This window comes from Ranitomeya variabilis, chromosome 5 (assembly GCF_051348905.1).
Source record: "Ranitomeya variabilis isolate aRanVar5 chromosome 5, aRanVar5.hap1, whole genome shotgun sequence".
Classification (NCBI taxonomy): domain Eukaryota; kingdom Metazoa; phylum Chordata; class Amphibia; order Anura; family Dendrobatidae; genus Ranitomeya; species Ranitomeya variabilis.
Window position 1 is genome coordinate 484155585 of NC_135236.1, and position 19228 is coordinate 484174812.

The following is a 19228-nucleotide window of genomic DNA, read 5'->3' on the forward strand; positions in this document are numbered from 1 at the left end:
TGAGGTCAAAATTGGCTTGGACACTAAGGGGTTAAATTAGTGATATGGTGATCTGCATTAAAGTAACCAATGTCCTACCAAGGTGTAAAGTAAACAATATCCCACCAAAGTGTTAAGCAAACAATGTCCCACCAATGTGTTAAGTAATCAATGCCTTACCAATATGTTAACCCCTCAGTAACAGAGACAATTTTGACCTTAAAGACCAGGCCAAATTTTTGAAATTTTAGGAAATTAGAAAGGTTAAAAGTTGACAGGAAAACTCTCAATTTTCCAACAAAATTTACAAAACCATTTTTTTAGGCACCACATCACATTTGAAGTGACTTTGAGCGGTCTATATGAGAGAAAATACCCCAAAGTGACCCCATTCTAAAAACTGCATGCCTCAAAGTTCTCAAAACCACATTCAATAAGTTTATTAACCCTTCAGGTGCTTCACATGAGTTAATAGAATGTGGAAGGAAAAAATTAACATTTTCCTTTTTTCCCAAACATTTTTCTTTATCCCCAAATTTTTCATTTTCACAAGGGTAGGGTGAGCACCTTGAACCCTCAGGTGAGAGCCACAGAGCCGTGAAAATAAAAAAAAAAAATAAAATCACATTTTTCCCACAAAAGTGCATTTTCAGCCTCAATGTTTTTACTTTTCCAAGGGTAATAGGAGAAAATGGACCACAAAATGTGTTGTGCAATTTCCCCTGAGTACGCCTATACCTCATATGTGCGGGAAAAGTATTGTTTGGGTGCACAACAGGGCTCAGAAGGGAAGGAGCACCGTTAGACTTTTTGATCCCAAAATTGGTTGGAATCATTATCGGACGTCATGCCCCTTTTGTAGAGCCCCTAGTGTGCTAAACAGTGGAGACCCCCCACAAGTGGCACTATTTTAGAAACTAGATCCCTCAAGGAATCTATCTAGATGTATCGTGAGCATCTTAAACCTCCAGGTGTTTCACAGAAGTTTGAACTGTTGATCTATGATAACAAAAAATAACATTTTTCCACAAAAATGTTCTTTTAGCCTCATTTTTTTTCACAAAGGTAAAAGGAAAATGAACCCAAAACTTGTTGTGCAATTTCTCCTGAATACCCGATACCTCGTACATGGGGGAAAAGTACTGTTGGGCGCACGGCAGGGCTCAGAAGAGAAAGAACAGCGTTTGACTTTTTGAATGCAAAATTGTCTGAAATCATTAGCGGATGCCATGCTACGCTTGGAGATTCATAGATGTAACTCCCACAAGTGGCACAATTTTGGAAACTAGACCCCGTCAGAAATGTATCTAGATGCGTGGGGAGCATATTGAACCCCCAGGTACTTCACAGAAGTTTGAAATGTTAACCTGCGAAAATAAAGGAAAAAAAAAACACATTTTTTCCCACAAAAATGTTATATAAGCCTTTTTTTTTTTTTTAAAGGGTAACAGGAAAAATTGCACCATACAATTTGCTGTGCAATTTCTCCTGAGTACGCTGATACCCTATATATGGAGGAAAACTACTGTTTGGGCACACAACAGAACTCAGAAGAGAAGGAGCATTATTTGACTTTTTGAAATCAAAATTTGCTGGAAACATTCATGAATGTCATGTCCAGTTTGGAGAGCCCCTGAAATGCCTAAACAGTATTAACCCTTCAAAAGTGACCCCATTTTGGAACTATACCTCTCAAGGAATGTATCTTGATGTGTGGTGAGCACCTTGAACCACTAGGTGATTCACAGAACTGTGGAAAAAAAATAACATTTTCATTAAAAAAAAAAATATTTTAGTCTCAATTTTTTTATTTTCACAAGGGTAACAGGAGAAACTGTACCATACAAATTGTTGCGTAATTTCTCAGGAGTTCACAGATACCCTGTATGTGGGGGAAGACTACTGATTGGGAACAAGGCAGGGCTCAGAAAGGAAGGAGTGATGTTTTGAAATGCAGGATTGATGGAATTGTGTGCGGGTGTCATGTTGTGTTTGGAAAGCTCCTGGTATGCCTAAACAGTGGAAAACCCCCACAAGTGACCCCATTTTGGAAACTAGACCCCTCAAGGAATTTATATAGACATATGGTGAACACCTTGCACCCTCAAGTGCTTCACAGAATTTTACAACGTTGATCAGTGTAAATTAAGAAAACATTTTCCCCACAAAACTGTTGTTTTAGCCCCATTTTTTCATTTTCAGAAGGATAGCAGGAGAAAATGGACCCCAAAATGTATTGTGCAATTTCTCCTGAGTACTCCGATACCCCATATGTGGTTGAATACTACTTTTGATGCACATTGCAAAGCTCCATATTGGGGTACAGATTTTGCTGAAATGGTTTGAGGGTGCCATGTCACATTGGCAGAGCCCCTGAGGTACCAGAAAAGCAGAAAGCCCCGCATATATATTTACAAACTACATACCCCACTGAATTCATCTAGGTGATCATACTGACACCACATGTGCCTCACAGAATTTTAAACTACTGGGCGGTGAAAGAATAATTACATTTTTACCACTAAAAAGTAGTTTTATTACAGAATTTTATACTATAGGGCAGTGAATAAAAAATAATACCATTTTTACCATAAAAATTATGTTTTAGCTCAAGATTTTACATTTTCACAAGCAGAAATGGGTAAAAATGACACCAAAATGTGTCCCACAATTTCTGCTGAATGTAGAAATACCCCATATGTGGCTATACAGTACTGCATAGCCACGCAGCGAGACCCGGGAGGAAAAGAGCACTATTTGCTTCCTGGAGCTCAAATCTTCCTAGAATAGTTTGCAGATTCCATATACAGAGCCCCTAAGTGCTAGAAGAGCAGAATTCCCCCTCAAGTGACCCCATTTTGGAAATTATACCCCTTTGGAAATTTACCTAAAGGTGTAGTGACGATTTTGACTCCATTGGTGTTTTCCAGAAACAAGCAGCAGTGGATGATACAGAGTAAATTGCAAACTGACATTGTAGTAACCAGTACGTTATAGTGACCAGTATATTGTAGTGACCAGTATATTGTAGGGACCAGTACGTTATCCTCAGCTTGTGCTTCTGAAGACACGCACCCGTAAATTAGGCAGACTCTCATCACTACAGAAATGCCAAACATGTTGACGTTAAATGTGCCTTAGGCATACTAGGAATCAGAAGGGAGGGGGCATTTGGACTTGGGAGCACAGAATTTGCTGGATTCCTTTTGGGGTGTGAGGAGCCACAGCACTTTTCCAAAGCCTTTGTACTACCAGTAACGTGGAAACCCCTATATTTCCATTGACAGGTGATGGACCCCAGTGAGGACTTGCTATTTTTGTGGATTAAGTTGAAGCTTTTATTGGGAACATTTTACATAACGTTTGGGATCAAATTTATCCGGCGCTCTACGCTGAGCACTTGCTTTGGAGTTTCCATTTAAATATCCGAGTGACGTGATTCAGATGAAACCCCTGAGGGATCCATATACTATAATGAGGCAGCAGACTTACTCAGGACTCCGTCTGGCCTCTATTCAGCAGTGTCATTCTTTTCAGAAGTGCACAAAACTGTGGCGGACCAGGCTTTTATAAACGCCTGAAAAGACGGACACTGCCAGATCACAGGCCAGACAATGTCCTCAGTGACTCCATCTTCCTGATTATAGGGAATCTTCCGCCGGGGGTTCCGTCTGAATCAAATATTTCAAAGCTTTACATGGAAACCCTAGCGTACTTACTCAGCGCAGAGAGGAGGATAAATGTGCGCCTTACTGCGATCTTTGGGAGGCCGAATAATAAAAATTAACAGCAGGAGAAGAATTGATTTTATTTATTTTTTATGCTGCTGCGTGTTTCTCTGGTTCTGCGGGGGGCTCTGTCGACATTTTGTGAAAGGCCAGAGCCCCCGCAGTTCCATGGTTTCCTGTGTGGGAAAATGGCAGACAGGGGGAGGCGCATGGGCAGATGGAGATCTCGGCAGCAAGACCTCAGGAGATGAGATCTCAGCGCTGAGACCATGGCAACGATCAGACTCCAGCAATGAAGTTGCGGGGGGCACCGATCAGTGGGCAGAGGGAACCCCTCCCATGTAAGTGTGGCAATCGCAGCATTATCAGCTGATCTCCTGGCGGCAGAGCGCGCACAGAGCTCCTGTGTGCGCAAAATCACCTGGACGTACTCAATATGTCCAAGTTCAGTAAGTACCAGCTGACCATGATGTACTGAGTACATCCAAGGTCGTGAAGGGGTTAAATCCTTTAAAAAAAGCTTTTATAACCTCCTCTTTTCCTATGCTAATGAGGACTTTGATTAGTTGATGGGGTGTTAGTTCTCCAGACTAGTCAGCTCTCTTTACATGTTATAACTCCCCTGTGGGCGTGATGATATAATTTGCACGAGCAGGCCACATCGCCAGATCGTGCAAATCTGCGCATGCATGCCACTCATTCCGGTAGCGTCACTCCATTTCAAAAGATGGCTTCCTGTCATACGCAGTACGCGCCTATGAAACCGGCAAGTGTGAACGAGCGGCACGCCTGCCCAGATTTGAATGAGCTGGCAATGAGGCTGGTTAGTTCAAATTATTTTAAGATGCCCACAGGGTAGTGATAACATGGAAAGAGGGCTGGCTAGTCTGGGGCAGTAACGCCCCATTGACTAGTCAAAGCCCTCATTAGCATATGGAAAGCAGAGGTTATACCTACTTTTTTAAAGCATTTATTTAACTGAATTATGTTATACAGGGATGGCTAGGGAGGCAATTTAATCACACATAGCCGAATGCTACTGGATTGGAGGGCACGGGGGACCTGACAGGTTCCCTTTAAGAAAACAGCCTGACCAATTCAACTTCACCCACTGTTTTTACATTTGCAATCATGTATCCATTTATGAACTGGTATAACCTTAGCTCAGGGCCACGTCAGAACAAAACAGTTGGATTTATGTATGAATAGTCACTATCTTTTCATACATAAAAAAAATTTCCCCTAAATAATTTGACCAAATTGCACTTTTCCCCCAAAATGTTTTATGGTTTCACATATGTCTTGCATTGGTGACCTAACACCTTGCATTGGTCAAGCCTGTATGGTGGCAACAAAGCTGAACTTGGGGATCCTGAAGAAGGCACCAAGAAAAGCCACAAAACCTGCCTTTTGGCTGCAGCTTTTTTTTACTGCCAAGTGATCAGGTTTTGGCTGTAGAAAAAAATGCAGCCAAACAGGAATGTGTGAACATGGCCAAACACTGCTAAACATTGCAGGAAATACTGTACTGCTATATAATATCTTCAGAATTATAATTACTGAAATCAATTCTAGACTCTTGTACTACCTGTAGGAATGAATATAATGGTGCTATAATGGCATCAAATGCTTCCCAGTGTTCATAGCTAAATGCCAGTTTTGAAAACTTGACAACGGCTTCTGCAGACATGGCATCCTTTTCTGAAAGACACAGAAAGAGACAAAGCAATGCAGATCTCTAAATGCTCACACAGAACAACAGAGAGCTCTGCTGCGTTTCACAGCACTGTTATCAATATATCATCCGTCCGGTGTGAATTGTACGTGGCAGTAGGAACATTTAAACTAATTTTAGACAATGTAATGCCGCCTTTGGCAGTGTCTGGCATCTTGTGAATCTTCAAGGATGCTTGGCGAATGTTTGTTGTGAGATGATTTATTTCTCTTTGCAGTACATTTATCTTATTGTACACGATTAAGTCATCAGTTATGTTGCACGCTCTTTAGTCTGCTCCTTTGGTTACAGACTAAGGAAATATATGACTAACATTCAGACACAGAATTGTGAAAGTGAAGCACAGATGCAGATGCAGATGTATTCTGCTATATGGAATTTTTATTTTTTCATTACAAACAGGGCAGACAAAGAGAAGAAGGTTCCTCTCTCAGAGGAGCTGTGCACCTTGCTTTCCTCAGCTAATTTGCTGCAATATAGTGCCCATGTGACAGCATGCCAATGGGTGCAAGACATCTTTTCACAGTAAAAAATGTGTTCTAGGGCAATGAGAACATATAGATATTGTAGAGGTTTGTACTCACTCAGCTGCGGTTGAGGTAGGTACAGGAAGCGGTATTGTTGCAATGTCCAGGCAAGTTTATTCAAAGTTCAAAAACCACTCAGGATGGCAAAACAAAAACACGGCCTTTTCCGGCACAAAGTGAAAACAAAGTAAAAAGTCCATACAACATACAGCGGGTCTGCCTCCTCAGGATAGTGTCCAGTTCATTAGGCCTTAGCACAGACAAACAGAAAGGAGATCCACACATCTCTAGCTCCAGACCCTGAATGAGAAACTCAGCCACCATTTTATCTGCCAAACCATGCCCCTGGGGTTGGGATATGTAAGCAGTCATTCCTACCCATCTCTTATGACTGCTCATAAAACGCGGCCCTGGAATACGCGGCCCTGGAATGGCTTGATAACTCTCTCAGCACTATATGTGGGTGGAGCATGCTTTCGAGCGCACATCACCACAGCTAATAGCTACGATGACATATATCCCCTCAAGGACTCGTCCATCCAGCGGCCATCTTACATACCCTCCCTCTCTGCCCAAAGCTGGAGGGCTTGGCACCTTCTGCTATCAAACAGTGGATTCTCGACAAAGCGTCAGCATTGCCACTGTTATGGAACTGCAACACAAAACTAGGATAGAAGGGGGAAAACTGACCCTGCACTATGACTAGGCTGATACCCTACGATGGAGTGGGTGGCCCATTACTTGCGAATAGACCCACCGACGATCCTAGGTTAATCTCAGCTAAGACCTATAGATAGGGGGAAGGGGGTATCTAAAAGATCTAAGGACTAGGTATAAAAACAGGTCACCTCCTAATAGAAAACACAGAGAATGCTGCAGAAACCAACTGAAAACAGAAACTAAGGATAGCAGAACCAGAGGTCCCAGAACTGCACAATATCAAACACAGAAAGCTATCAAAGCACCTAGCCAGAACTCTAGCGGATTAACACTGTTGGCCAGCAAGGACTGGGAGGCAGGTGCTGGGTAATAAAGGGTGATACAATCACCTGACCTAAGACAACCCAGCACCAGGGGAAAAAGACCAGCAGCCAGAAACCACAACAAAATGGCGGATGGTCAAAAACCAAACAGATTCTAACAGTCATGCAGTTTCCCTGGCCTATGCTTCACATGGAAGTCAAAATCCTGAAGTGCTAGAAACTACCTGGTCACTCGGGCATTGTTCCATTTCTTCTCCCTCATCCACTTCAGTGGGGCATGGTCTTACACTAATACCATAATCCGAAAAGGAGAGGGTTTAATATAGGCAAAACATAAGCACTTCGATTATAGATGCTGAATTGAATTTACCTATTGAGGTATGAAGTGACACGTTAATGGGTGACGATAAAAGAGATCTTTATTAACAAAATAGTTTAAAATTACAATACTTAAAAAGACAGGGTGATGTAAAACAATTGGACCTCCAAAAATAAAACAAGTGGTGGCCCACGTTTCCCAGTAGCAATGTATTTTACCTATTAAATATGCATATCACATGTTACTATGCTGTAGATAAAATCCCTATAAAAAAGAAGAGGTTGTCTATGTGGATGGGCGTGTAACACGTCTCTTTACAGACACCACATAGCAAACTATTATCTAATTAAAGGGTTTGGCAGAGAGATAAGTAATTAATAATAGGTATGTAAATTAGACAGTACTCTAGCACCAGGAGATAGAAAAAGGCTCTGGCTGTAGTGCTAATAGATTTTATTAAAGTGGTATAAAAGTAAAAATGATATTTTACTACTAATAATTACTACTGTGCATAAGAATATGGCAGCAGTAAGCTATGGAGGATATTAGCCACTAGATGGCAGTGTAAGACATGAGAGAAGGAAATGTAAATTTCCTTAGGAAGACAACCAGCGGAGAGGGAACTAAAGAAAAAGAATTAGAAGCGGAGCCAGAGCTGGTGTTTACCTGATGGTGAGTGGAGCTGATGAACTGAAAAAGCAGGTCACCTCCTGTGCCCGACGAGCGCCGTTTCGCCTTTCGGCTTCTTCAATCAAGAGGGGCGATGGAGTGGGTGGCCCATTACTTGCGAATAGACCCACCGACGATCCTAGGTTAATCTCAGCTAAGACCTATAGATAGGGGGAAGGGGGTCTCTAAAAGATCTAAGGACTGGGTATAAAAACAGGTCACCTCCTAATAGAAAACACAGAGAATGCTGCAGAAACCAACTGAAAACAGAAACTAAGGATAGCAGAACCAGTGGTCCCAGAACTGCACAATATCAAACACAGAAAGCTATCAAAGCACCTAGCCAGAACTCTAGCGGATTAACACTGTTGGCCAGCAAGGACTGGGAGGCAGGTGCTGGGTAATAAAGGGTGATACAATCACCTGACCTAAGACAACCCAGCACCAGGGGAAAAAGACCAGCAGCCAGAAACCACAACAAAATGGCGGATGGTCAAAAACCAAACAGATTCTAACAGTCATGCAGTTTCCCTGGCCTATGCTTCACATGGAAGTCAAAATCCTGAAGTGCTAGAAACTACCTGGTCACTCGGGCATTGTTCCAATTCTTCTCCCTCATCCACTTCAGTGGGGCATGGTCTTACACTAGTCTGAACTTCCTGCCTAAGAGGAAGTACCTTAGAGAGTCCAACACCCACTTGATGGCTAAACATTCCTTCTCCACTATGGAATAATTTTTCTTGCAGGATTACAACTTCCGGCTAAGATACATTATGGGGTGCGCTTCCCCGACCACCTCTTCAGATAAGACAGCGCCCAGCTCAACATCTGACATGTCCGTCTGGACCACAAACTCCTTGAGAACAGCACAGGCTGTCTACACAGGGTCAGCTTCAGTTCCTGGAAGGCTGTCTCAGCTTCTGGAGACCACTCAGCCATAGCCGACTTTGTCGCTTAAGGAGATCTGTCAGAGAAGCAGCTACCATGGCGAAGTTTGGGATAAACCGTTGGTAAGAGCCCTCAATGCCCAGGAACGCCCTGACCTGCTTCTTTGAGAAGGGTTGGGGCCAGCCCTGGATTGCCTCAACTTTGTTTTTCTGGGGCTTTATTTCGACCCTGCCTACAACACAGCCCAAGTATTTTGTTTCCTCCATTCCCAAGGCACATTTCTTAGGGTTTATGGAAAAGCCTGCCTTCTATAGAGCATCAAATATCGCAAGGACCTTGCTCAGATGGCTTCCCAATCCAGGCTGAAGATCACAAAGTCATCCAGGTAGGCCGCTGCGTACCTCTTGCGTCGAGCTAGGATCCGGGCCACGGCTCTCTGGAATGTGGCTGGAGTGCTTTGTAACCCAAACGGCATCCTTGTGTATTGGAAGCATCCATCTGGCGTTGAAAAGGCAGTCTTCTCCTTGGCGTCTTGGCACATTGAAATTTGCCAATACCCTTTTGTGAGGTCAAGGGTAGTAATATACCGAGCCAGCCCCAGCCTCTCAAATAACTCATTGACCTGTGGCATTGGGTATGCATCAGACTTAGAAACCTCATTTAGCTTTCTATAGTCATTGCAAAACCGCCATTCCCCATATGGTTTCGGCACTAAGACTATTGGACTGGACTGGCCACTCTTGGATTCCTCGATGAGTCCCAGTGTCAGCATCCGCTTCACCTCCTTTGAGATCACCTCTTGGCGTGCTTCGGGAATCTGGTAATGCTTTAAGTTGACCCGGACAAGAGGATCCATCAGGACCTCATGCTCTATGATCTTCGTACAACCTGGAAGTTCTGAGAACAGGTCTCTGTTACGCTGTAGCAACTCTCTGCAAAGCTGCTTCTGCGAGCAGGACGAGGTGTTTGCTACCTTAACATCCTAAGCACTGACAACGGACTTGGCCAGGAGACAAGGAGCTACCACAGGTTCTCTGTCCTGCCACGGTTTAATCAGGTTCACGTAGTACACATGGTAGGGCATCCGCTCCCCTGCTTGGTGGACTTTCTAGTTGACATCAGCAACTTTATCCACCACCTCATAGGGACCCTGCCACCTGGCCTGGAATTTGGTCTCCACCGTGGGCACAAGCTCAAGTGCTTGATCCCCAGGGTGAAAGTGTCTCACCCTCGCCGACCTATTGTACACCCTTGACTGCGCCTGTTGTGCTTTGCAAAGGTGTTCTCTCGTGAGGGACATCGTCTTGGCAATTCTCGCTTGCATATGGGCCACATGCTCGATCACACTCTGATAGGGTGTAGACTCTGCCTCCCATGACTCTTGCTACGTCGAGGAGCTCACTGGGGTGTTGGCCATACAGGAGTTCAAAAGGGGAGAACTCAGTAGAGGCCTGTGGGACTTCTCTGATGGAGAAAAGGAGGTACAGTAGTAGACAATCCAAGTCCCTGCTGTCCTTCTCTACGTACTTCGTCAACATGGCCTTCAAGGTTTTATTGAACATTTCTACCAAGCCATCAATCTGTGGATGGTAGACTGAGGTTGGGAGTTGTGCGATTTGCAGGGTTTTGCACAACTCCTTCATCACCTTTGACCCGTTTTAGAGAAGACATGGACCAACTCTCAGGTGATACACTTGGCGGAGGAGTTACATAGTGGAATGGCCTACGCGTATCGCGTAGCATAGTCCAGAACCACCAAGGTATACTGATATCCTCTGGCGGACTTGGACAGGGGCCCCAGTAGATCCATGGCTATGCGATCAAGTGGCACCTCGAAAGTGGGCACTGGCACTAAGGGGCTATGAAAATGGGTAACTGGGGAAGTCAGCTGGCAGGTGGGACAGGACCTACAGAAATTCACAATATCACGGTGACAACCGGGCCAGTAGAACCTCTGGAGGATCCTTTCCTATGCCCAGGTGACCACCTAACACATTTGTATGGACCATGTCTAACACCCTGCGTTTGTACAGCCCTGGCACCAGTAACTTCTCAATTACCTCCCCTCTCAGCTTGGTGACCCGATATATCACCTCCCCGTTCATGGCAAAATGTGGGTATCGGGTGTCAGCCCCCCGGTTCTTGAGCAACACCATTAAGTACTATTGCATTATCAAATGCCCCTTTTAGAGGTAAATTCCTGAGTTGGGCGGTTCCAAAGTTTGCCCCGGACACTTCCAGCTCAGGGGTGTTGGCCTCAATGGATGTTACCTCATGCTCATCATCACCCAGCACACAAAATGGAAACCTGTCATCTGCAGCCTGCGACAAAGATTCTGTACGAGCCAACTGGCTGTTGTCCGGACAACCAGACGTCCTCCCTTTCCCCCACAAGTCCCAAAATAATGCAAAGTCCTGCCCTATTATTATAGGGTGCAATAGGTCCTTGACCACGCTGATCTCATGGGATGAAATAGTTTGTGTTTATGACCATTTGGACCACAGTGAAGTCCTTAGCGTCGCCATGGATACAGCGGACGCCCACCCTCTTTCCAGGAATCAGCCAATGGGGAATTGTGGCCCTCACTAGCATTTCCAAACTCCCAGAGTCCAGAAGACCAGTCATTTGCACCCCGGTTACTGTTACGGAGCATGCATGCGGTCCTTTGCCTGGTTGAGGGACAGCACTGCAGGCAGGATATGCGAAATATGAGCAGCGCCGTCCTATGCTGCAGTCCATTGTCTGGGTGATCATGGAGCAACGGGCAGCTATGTGACCTGGGGTATGACACCTCCAACAAATTATACTATTGGACGGGGCCTTTGACTCAGATACCTCCTGGGTTCATGAACGTCCCCCCCATGTTTGGTGTCTGCCCCCCTTTGGGAACCCCAGTATGAGGATGCTCCGACCCCTTGCTTCCCCAAGGAACTCTCGACCGCCTGATAATTCTCCACCATGTTCACTAGGTCATCGGCATTACGGGGATCTTCCTGGGCAACCCAGGATTGCACCGGCCTTGGTATGGAGTGTATTAACCTGTCCATGACAACCTTTTCCACCATCTGTGCTGGGGAGGAGGATTCAGGTTGCAACCTTTTTGGAACAGGTGTAGGAGGTCAAACATTTGAGACCAGGGAGGTTTGTCACTGTGATAGTCCCACTGGTGCCCCCGTTGCGCCCTGACAGAGTCACTCCTAAACGTGCCAAGATTTCAGCCTTTAACTTGGCGTACTCTTTTGCGTCCTGCAACGCCAAGTTATAATAAGCCTTCTGTGATTCACCTGTCAAATATGGCGCCAGAACCTTCGCAGGAGGCAATTTCTCCAGCTCTGCCACCCTTTCAAACATCGCCAGGAACGCCTCGACGTCATCACCCGGGTCATCTTTTGCAACGCTCTTCTTACGGTCTTCCTCACGTGAGAGTCATCAACTGGATTTGGGGTTGGGCGGTTGCCCTGCCACGGATCTCTTCCGCTAGGAGTTCCATCTGGTGCCGATGCTGAAGCTGCATCTGCTGATGTTGTTGCTGTCATATCTATTAGCCTGCACAAGTTGCTTTATCAATTCCTCCATGTTGTCAGATTTCGCTCCTGCAGCCACTTTAACCCAGGACATGCGATATCTGTGCGGCAGTCACACTGCCCCTTGGAATTAGTGCCCATGCTTCTACCACCAATTGTAGAGGTTTGTACACACTCAGCTGCGGTTGAGGTAGGCACAGGAAGCGGTATTGCTGCAATGTCCAGGCATGTTTATTCAAAGTTCATAAACCACTCAGGTCTGGCCTTAGCACAGACCAACACAAAGGAGATCCACACATCTCCAGCTCCAGACCCTGAATGAGACACACGGCCTCCATTTTATCTGCCAAACCACGCCCCTGGGGTTGGGATATGTGAGCATTCATTCCCACCCATCACTTATGATTGCTCATAAAAACTGGCAATGGAATGGCCCGATAACTCTCTCAGCACTATATGTGCTGGAGCATGCTTCCAAGCTCACACCACCGCAGTTAATAGCAGCGATGACACATATTTCCCCTCAGGGACTCGTCCAGTGGCCATCTTACAAAATATATTGTAAGCTATAAAGACACAAAACTGTCAAGCACTTCCTAATGGAATGACGTGTGAACAATCTCAAACTGATGTGACTGTATTAGATACACAAAGAATACAACCACATGCTGTAACAATTGTATACGTGAAATGATAACTGCATTAGTGAGCCCATCAGCCACAACATTGCGACCAGGCCAATTTGTGTAAGCCCACCAGCCACAACAATGCGAGCAGGCCAATTTGTGTGAGCCCACCAGCCACAACAATTCAACCAGGCCAATTTGTGTGAGCCCACCAGCCAGAACAATGCGACCAGGCCAATTTGTGAGAGCCCACCAGCCACATCAATGGGACCTTGACAATTTGTGTGCTGAGTACCTTCATTTTATAAGTGTATTCTATATAGTAGTAATGCAATTTACATTTCAAAAGAATGAAGGGACATTGGATAAGAAATTTAGGGAACTACAGTTGCAAAACACTTTTGGAAATGTGGATGTCAGAATTAAAATCGATGATCATGGAGGAGATAGTTAAGGATGATGCAAAACAGATTAAAAGAAAACTACTGAAAACAGAGGTATACTGGATAGTCTCCATCAATACAGTAAGTCCGGAAAGGATGAATAAAAATGTAACATCAGAGTTCTTCTATAGAATCATGTATTTTTTAATGTGTTTTATTGCACCACGTGTAAATTTAAATGCAGCAAATAAGGTATGTATAAATAAATACTATAATTTATGAGAACACATCAAGAAAGGATTGCATGTAATTATGTATAACAAAAATTTTGTTTTGACTATAGCAAAATAAATGGTTTCATCTACTTTAAATACCAGTTTGTAGGATTGGTGCAGGGTGACACATGATATGTGTCATTTTTAGGAAGGAAGAGAAGATTGTGTGCTTGAGAAAGAGGAGGATCCCTGAAACTTTGCCACAGGTGCAGACTCTCTAATCGTGAAGGAGCGTCTCTGCCTTTGCCCTCAATCTCTGGAGTAAATGGATCATCGACACCGAATCATTTGGATTTTTCTCACCATGAAAAATATGGTGATTGATTATTGTCTATAATTGCTACACTTCCATGGAAAATGTTGGAAATGCAAATTGATCTCTTGTAAATGGAATATTGAACAATGCAATGTGTTTTATGCTGATTTTCCGCACTGTATAATACAGTCACAGTAGTTTGCACCTGTTCACACTTGTTTCATTATATTAGGAAGTGATGGTCAGTTTGTTATATCTTTGTAGTATATATTTGGAGGTAGTGATTGCTTTCTTAGTTGGCTAAGCATTCACAGCAATCCAATGCTGTTTTTAATAATCCTTTTAAGGCTATGTGCACTCGTTGCGGATTAGGCTTAGGAATTTCTGCTGCGGATTCTGCCTCTCCTGGCAGAAAACGCACCTGAGGTTTTTTGTGCGGTTCCGCAGCATTTTTTTGTGCGTTTTTGCTGCCGTATTGTATAATGGAGTGGGTACAAAAACGCTGCAGATTCACAAAAAAGAAGTGACATGCTACTTCTTTTAAACTGCAGCGTTTCCGCAGCGGATTTTCCGCAAAGTGTGCACAGCATTTTTTTTTTCATTGATTTACATTGTACTGTAAATCAATTGCGGATCTGCAGCGCTTCTGCACCTCAAAAAACGCTGCGGATCCGCAGCAAATCCGCAACGTGTGCACATACCCTAAATGTGCAGGTTTTTTGCCCTGGAGAGGTATATCTGATAGACAGAGGGCCCCAATAGAGGGAGGATGCATTGTTGTGTAAGGCCGGCGTCACACTGGCGTTTTAAACGGCCGAGTGCAATGCGATAAAAAATCGCATTGCACTCGGACCAATGTTCAGCTATGGGGCAGCTCCCACCAGCCGACTTTTTGTCGGGCGTGTTCCTCGGTCCGAGACAATCGCAGCATGCTGCGATTGTCTCGGACCGAGGAAAACTCTCGGCTCACTAGCACCCATATAAGCCTATGGGTGCGAGTGAGACATCCGAGTGATGTGCGTTATAAGCGGACCCCAGCAATGGAGGAGATGGAGAAATTCATTTCTCCGCCTCCTCCGCAGCTGTGCTCCGATCCTCCCTGTGCGAGAGGCTCGGAGCACAGACGCATGACACTCGGCTCCTGCTCTGCTGCGAGCAGGAGCCGAGTGTCATTAGCATATCGCATCCGATGCAATATGCCAGTGTGACGCGACCAATCACAAGCCGCGACGTCATCGAAGGTCCTAAACTCCTCATTCTTAGGAACGGAGGCTCCCGGTTACATCGGTAAGGTCCAGGGGCCGCCGGAGGGGTAAGTATATACAAATTTTTTATTTTAATTCTTTATTTTTTACATGAATATGGATCCCAGGGCCTGAAGGAGAGTTTCCTCTCCTTCAGACCCTGGGAACCATCCAGGATAGCTTCCGATACTTGTGTCCCATTGACTTGTATTGGTATCGGGTATCGGTATCGGCGATATCCGATATTTTTCGGATATCAGCCGATACTATCCGATACCGATACTTTCAAGTATCGGAAGGTATCGCTCAACACTACTCCTGGGTATTAATGCTGCGGGGAGAGCTGCACACAGCAGCAAAGGAGCTGAGCTTAATGCCGGGCTTTGACATATGTGCACTGCTCAATTAACCATATATTTGCTGTGATACCTTTGTGCCCAGAAGAGGCTGTTTTTGGTTTTCAATCCCTTGGACTTTAATGAAAGCAATAAAACTGCACCTGGACCAAACAGCATTGCCCGTGTGAACGCTGCTTAATGCCTACCTGAGAGAGTGAATCTCTACATATATGTAAACCAACATAGCTCACAGATTTATCCGTTAAATACTTTCTATCTTACCCTGCACTGCTAACTCCAGTAGTGAAGACTCTTTCAGCAGCTTGCACAGCTCACTTTCAGGGGTACCTCCCACATTCCGCTCACCTTTGTTGCCTCCCCCTAGAAGAAGTGATAAACAGTAGAATAAATGTCATAGTTACATTTTTATCCTACAGTAATTTACATGAATTCAGCAACACTGTGCTGTAGATAAAAGTCCCATGAGAAGCTAGGAATCAGTCTGTTTTACTGTGTTCGGGTATGTGCACGACATCTTTTGCCGGTACACCTACCAACCTACCGTTGTCTTTTTGGCGTCTCCGCCGGCGGCGTCTTTTTTTTTGGATTATTTAACCTGTAACTAGAGAGCAACTCCCCAGCAACAGCTGCATAAATAATAATCACGCTGCTTTTGTTATCAGTTTCATTTTCCAAACCCTGAAGTGTTTAAAAGAAGTAACCAAAAACTGAACATGTGTACAGCAATGTCATTTTTACATTTAGTTTTTTGTAGACGCTTTTTCAAGCGAAATCCACTGTAACAAGACATTGTGTGACATACCCTTATGCCCCCTTTTTTACTCCGAGATATTTTTCCTGACTGCATCTTTGAGGCCACATTCACACGTTCATTATTTACCTCAGTATCTGTAAGCCAAAACCAGGAGATGAACAATCAGAGGAAGAGTATAATAGAACTCCTGGTTTTGGCTTACACATACTGAGGTACAAAAACTCACCAAATACTGAGCGTGGGAACATGACCTATCTCAAATAATATCACTTCCAGACTGAGGCCAGTCTCACACATCCAGATATTTCCGGTACCGGAAGAAACGGTCCCGGAGCTATCCGTGTCTGTGTCCGTGTGTGCACGTAGGCCATCCGTGTGCTATCCGTGTTTATCATACGTGTGCTGTCCGTGTGCTGTCCGTGTGCGTGTATTGAAACAATTTGTTTCAATTTAAACCCTATGACTTTAAAAAAAGCACATGGGCAGCACACGGACAGCATCCATGTGCGGTACGTGTTTACACACACCCATTGACTTTAATGGGTCTGTGTGATCCGTGCGCTCCCACGAACACTGACATGTCTCCGTGTTTTGCATACGGACACACGGTCCGTGAAAACACGCTTACATCTGCAGAGACACTTATTTTAACGTCTCTATGTGTGTCAGTGTCTCCGGTACGTGAGGAAACTGTCACCACACGTACCGGAGCCACTGACGTGAGGCATTACAGTATGTAAAGTGCAGTTGAACACGCTTTTGTGCCCGGCTCAAAAAGGCAGACACTGTGTAAAGGAGGTTAGACAAAGCACAACCTGACTCCATCTGCTTCAATAAAGTCAATGGCCCTGTTGGAGGATACTGCTGAATCCTGTTTCTCTTGGCTTCAGACAGAAACCCTGATGAAGCCACTGACGTTGCAAAAATGTGATGTGAACTGGGTCCTAGGCTTTAATGAAATATTCTGCAATTTAGTAATAGCCATTAAAATCATTTCTTATGGTTAGTGACTACACACATAACAGTTTACATTCAGAGGCTAAAAGCTATCCTGCCAGCTGACTATCCATTACCGGGGTGTGGCCTCCCTCTCCTGAGCTAGAAATTACATTTAAAGGCTTCCCCAGACTGGAGTCCACAGGTTGGGATCCGGTCCTTTTGTCTGCCCTTATTGACACACTGAGGTCAACTCTGACACATGGTAAGGTTTTAATATTAGACAGTGTAGGACCCGTCCCGATTAAGGTCGACACTAACAGAAGGACTGAGAACAGTGCCCTGCACTAACAGAAGGACTGAGAACAGTGCCCAGCACTAACAGTAGGACTGAGAGCAGTGCCCAGCACTAACAGTAGGACTGAGAGCAGTGCCCAGCACTAACAGCTGGACTGAGAATAGTGCACAGCTGTGATGGTATGATATGTTATGTGGGTATCATTTTGTGTATATTTCTATTTTACTTATTTTCATGGTGTTGAGTTGTTATTTGCCATCTGATATTCTCCCCACAGTTCTGTATTGTTATCTCTCCACAGGGTCAGTGAATAATGTTGTTTGCTAATATGCTAATGACATGTTGACCTAGCTTGTTGAAACAATGAGCCCCTGTGACCCACCCCCCAAACCTGTGAATGGGGAGGTGAGACACAGATCAGTCTTGTTTGGAACTATGAAATGAACACAGCACATCAGAGAGAAAGAATGGAATATGGACTGTGTGCTGTGATGGAGGTGCCCCACTCTGGCTGGATGCGTTTGTTAGTGGGACTCCTGAACGGTAGCCTGGCGGAGGCTTACCGAACCATTGACTCACAGCAGAATCGGGATTATAACATTGTAAAGCAGACTATCCTGGATTACCATGCTATCACCCCAGACTCATATAGGGCCAAGTTCCGAGACTTCCCATGCACCACGGGGGGATCGTTTAGGATGTATGCACATAAGATGTCCCAGGCATGTCGGAGATGGCTGGAAGCAGAAAAATGCCTTTACTGTGGAAGATGTTATACAGGCGTTCCTTATAGAACAATTTCTTGCCAAGTGCCCCGCAGAGGTACGGGAATGGGTCCGGGAGCGCACGCCGTGCACCGTGGATAGAGCTGCAGCCCTGGCCGATGAAGCCCTTAGTATCCGACCGCAATGGAGGAGGCTTCTGGACAATGAACCACGGCCTTCTCCCGCGCCCCGTCCCCCTCTGATTATATCTGCCCCTCCACCCAGCCGCAAGCCGATGAAAATCACAGCTCGCAATCCTGGGCCCCAACAGTTCCGACCACAACCTGGGGGTATCACAGAGAGGAGATGTTACGGGTGTGGGCAACCTGGACATTTACAGTCTGGCTGTCCCTCAAGGATTCGGAGGGAGCCCCACACAGCCCCACCTCATCCAGTGCATCTTGTGCACTCCATCCCGCCTGAGGAAGAGGAACCACCACCCCCACAAGAGTAGACCTAATGGCGTGCTCACTTATTATGAGGGGGAGAGGTTGTGATGGTGTGATATGTTATGTGGGTATCATTTTGTGTATATTTCTATTTTACTTATTTTCATGGTGTTTTGTTATTTGCCATCTGATATTCTCCCCACAGTTCTGTATTGTTATCTCTCCACAGGGTCAGTGAATAATGTTGTTTGCTAATATGCTAATGACATGTTGACCTAGCTTGTTGAAACAATGAGCCCCTGTGACCCACCCTCCTAACCTGTGAATGGGGAGGTGAGACACAGATCAGTCTTGTTTGGAACTATGAAGTGAACACAGCACATCAGAGAGAAAGAGGGGAATATGGACTGTTATCCTCTGTGCTGGATTGTTGGACTTTTATCCTGTGACTGGATGAATTCGTGTTCTGGAATATTTTATCCTTTGTGTGATGGATCATATATATGGACCTTTCGTGTTTTGCCTAAATAAAGGTCTTGGAATTGTTCACTATTCTCTTGCTCTGTTGATTGTGTGATACCGGAGAAGGAA

At 44.9% G+C, this 19228-nt stretch overlaps 1 protein-coding gene across 3 annotated transcripts in view; it reads right to left on the bottom strand.

Moving 5' to 3' along the window:
* Window positions 1–19228, bottom strand: part of CFAP54 (cilia and flagella associated protein 54) — a 615020-nt gene that overhangs the window by 529533 nt on the left and 66259 nt on the right. For all 3 annotated transcript variants that reach the window (XM_077265522.1, XM_077265521.1, XM_077265523.1), the window contains 2 exons: window positions 15758–15856; window positions 5296–5408 (listed from right to left, as the gene is read on the bottom strand). In XM_077265522.1, the coding sequence (XP_077121637.1) occupies window positions 5296–5408; window positions 15758–15856 (212 nt within the window). The remainder of the gene's footprint in view (window positions 1–5295; window positions 5409–15757; window positions 15857–19228) is intronic.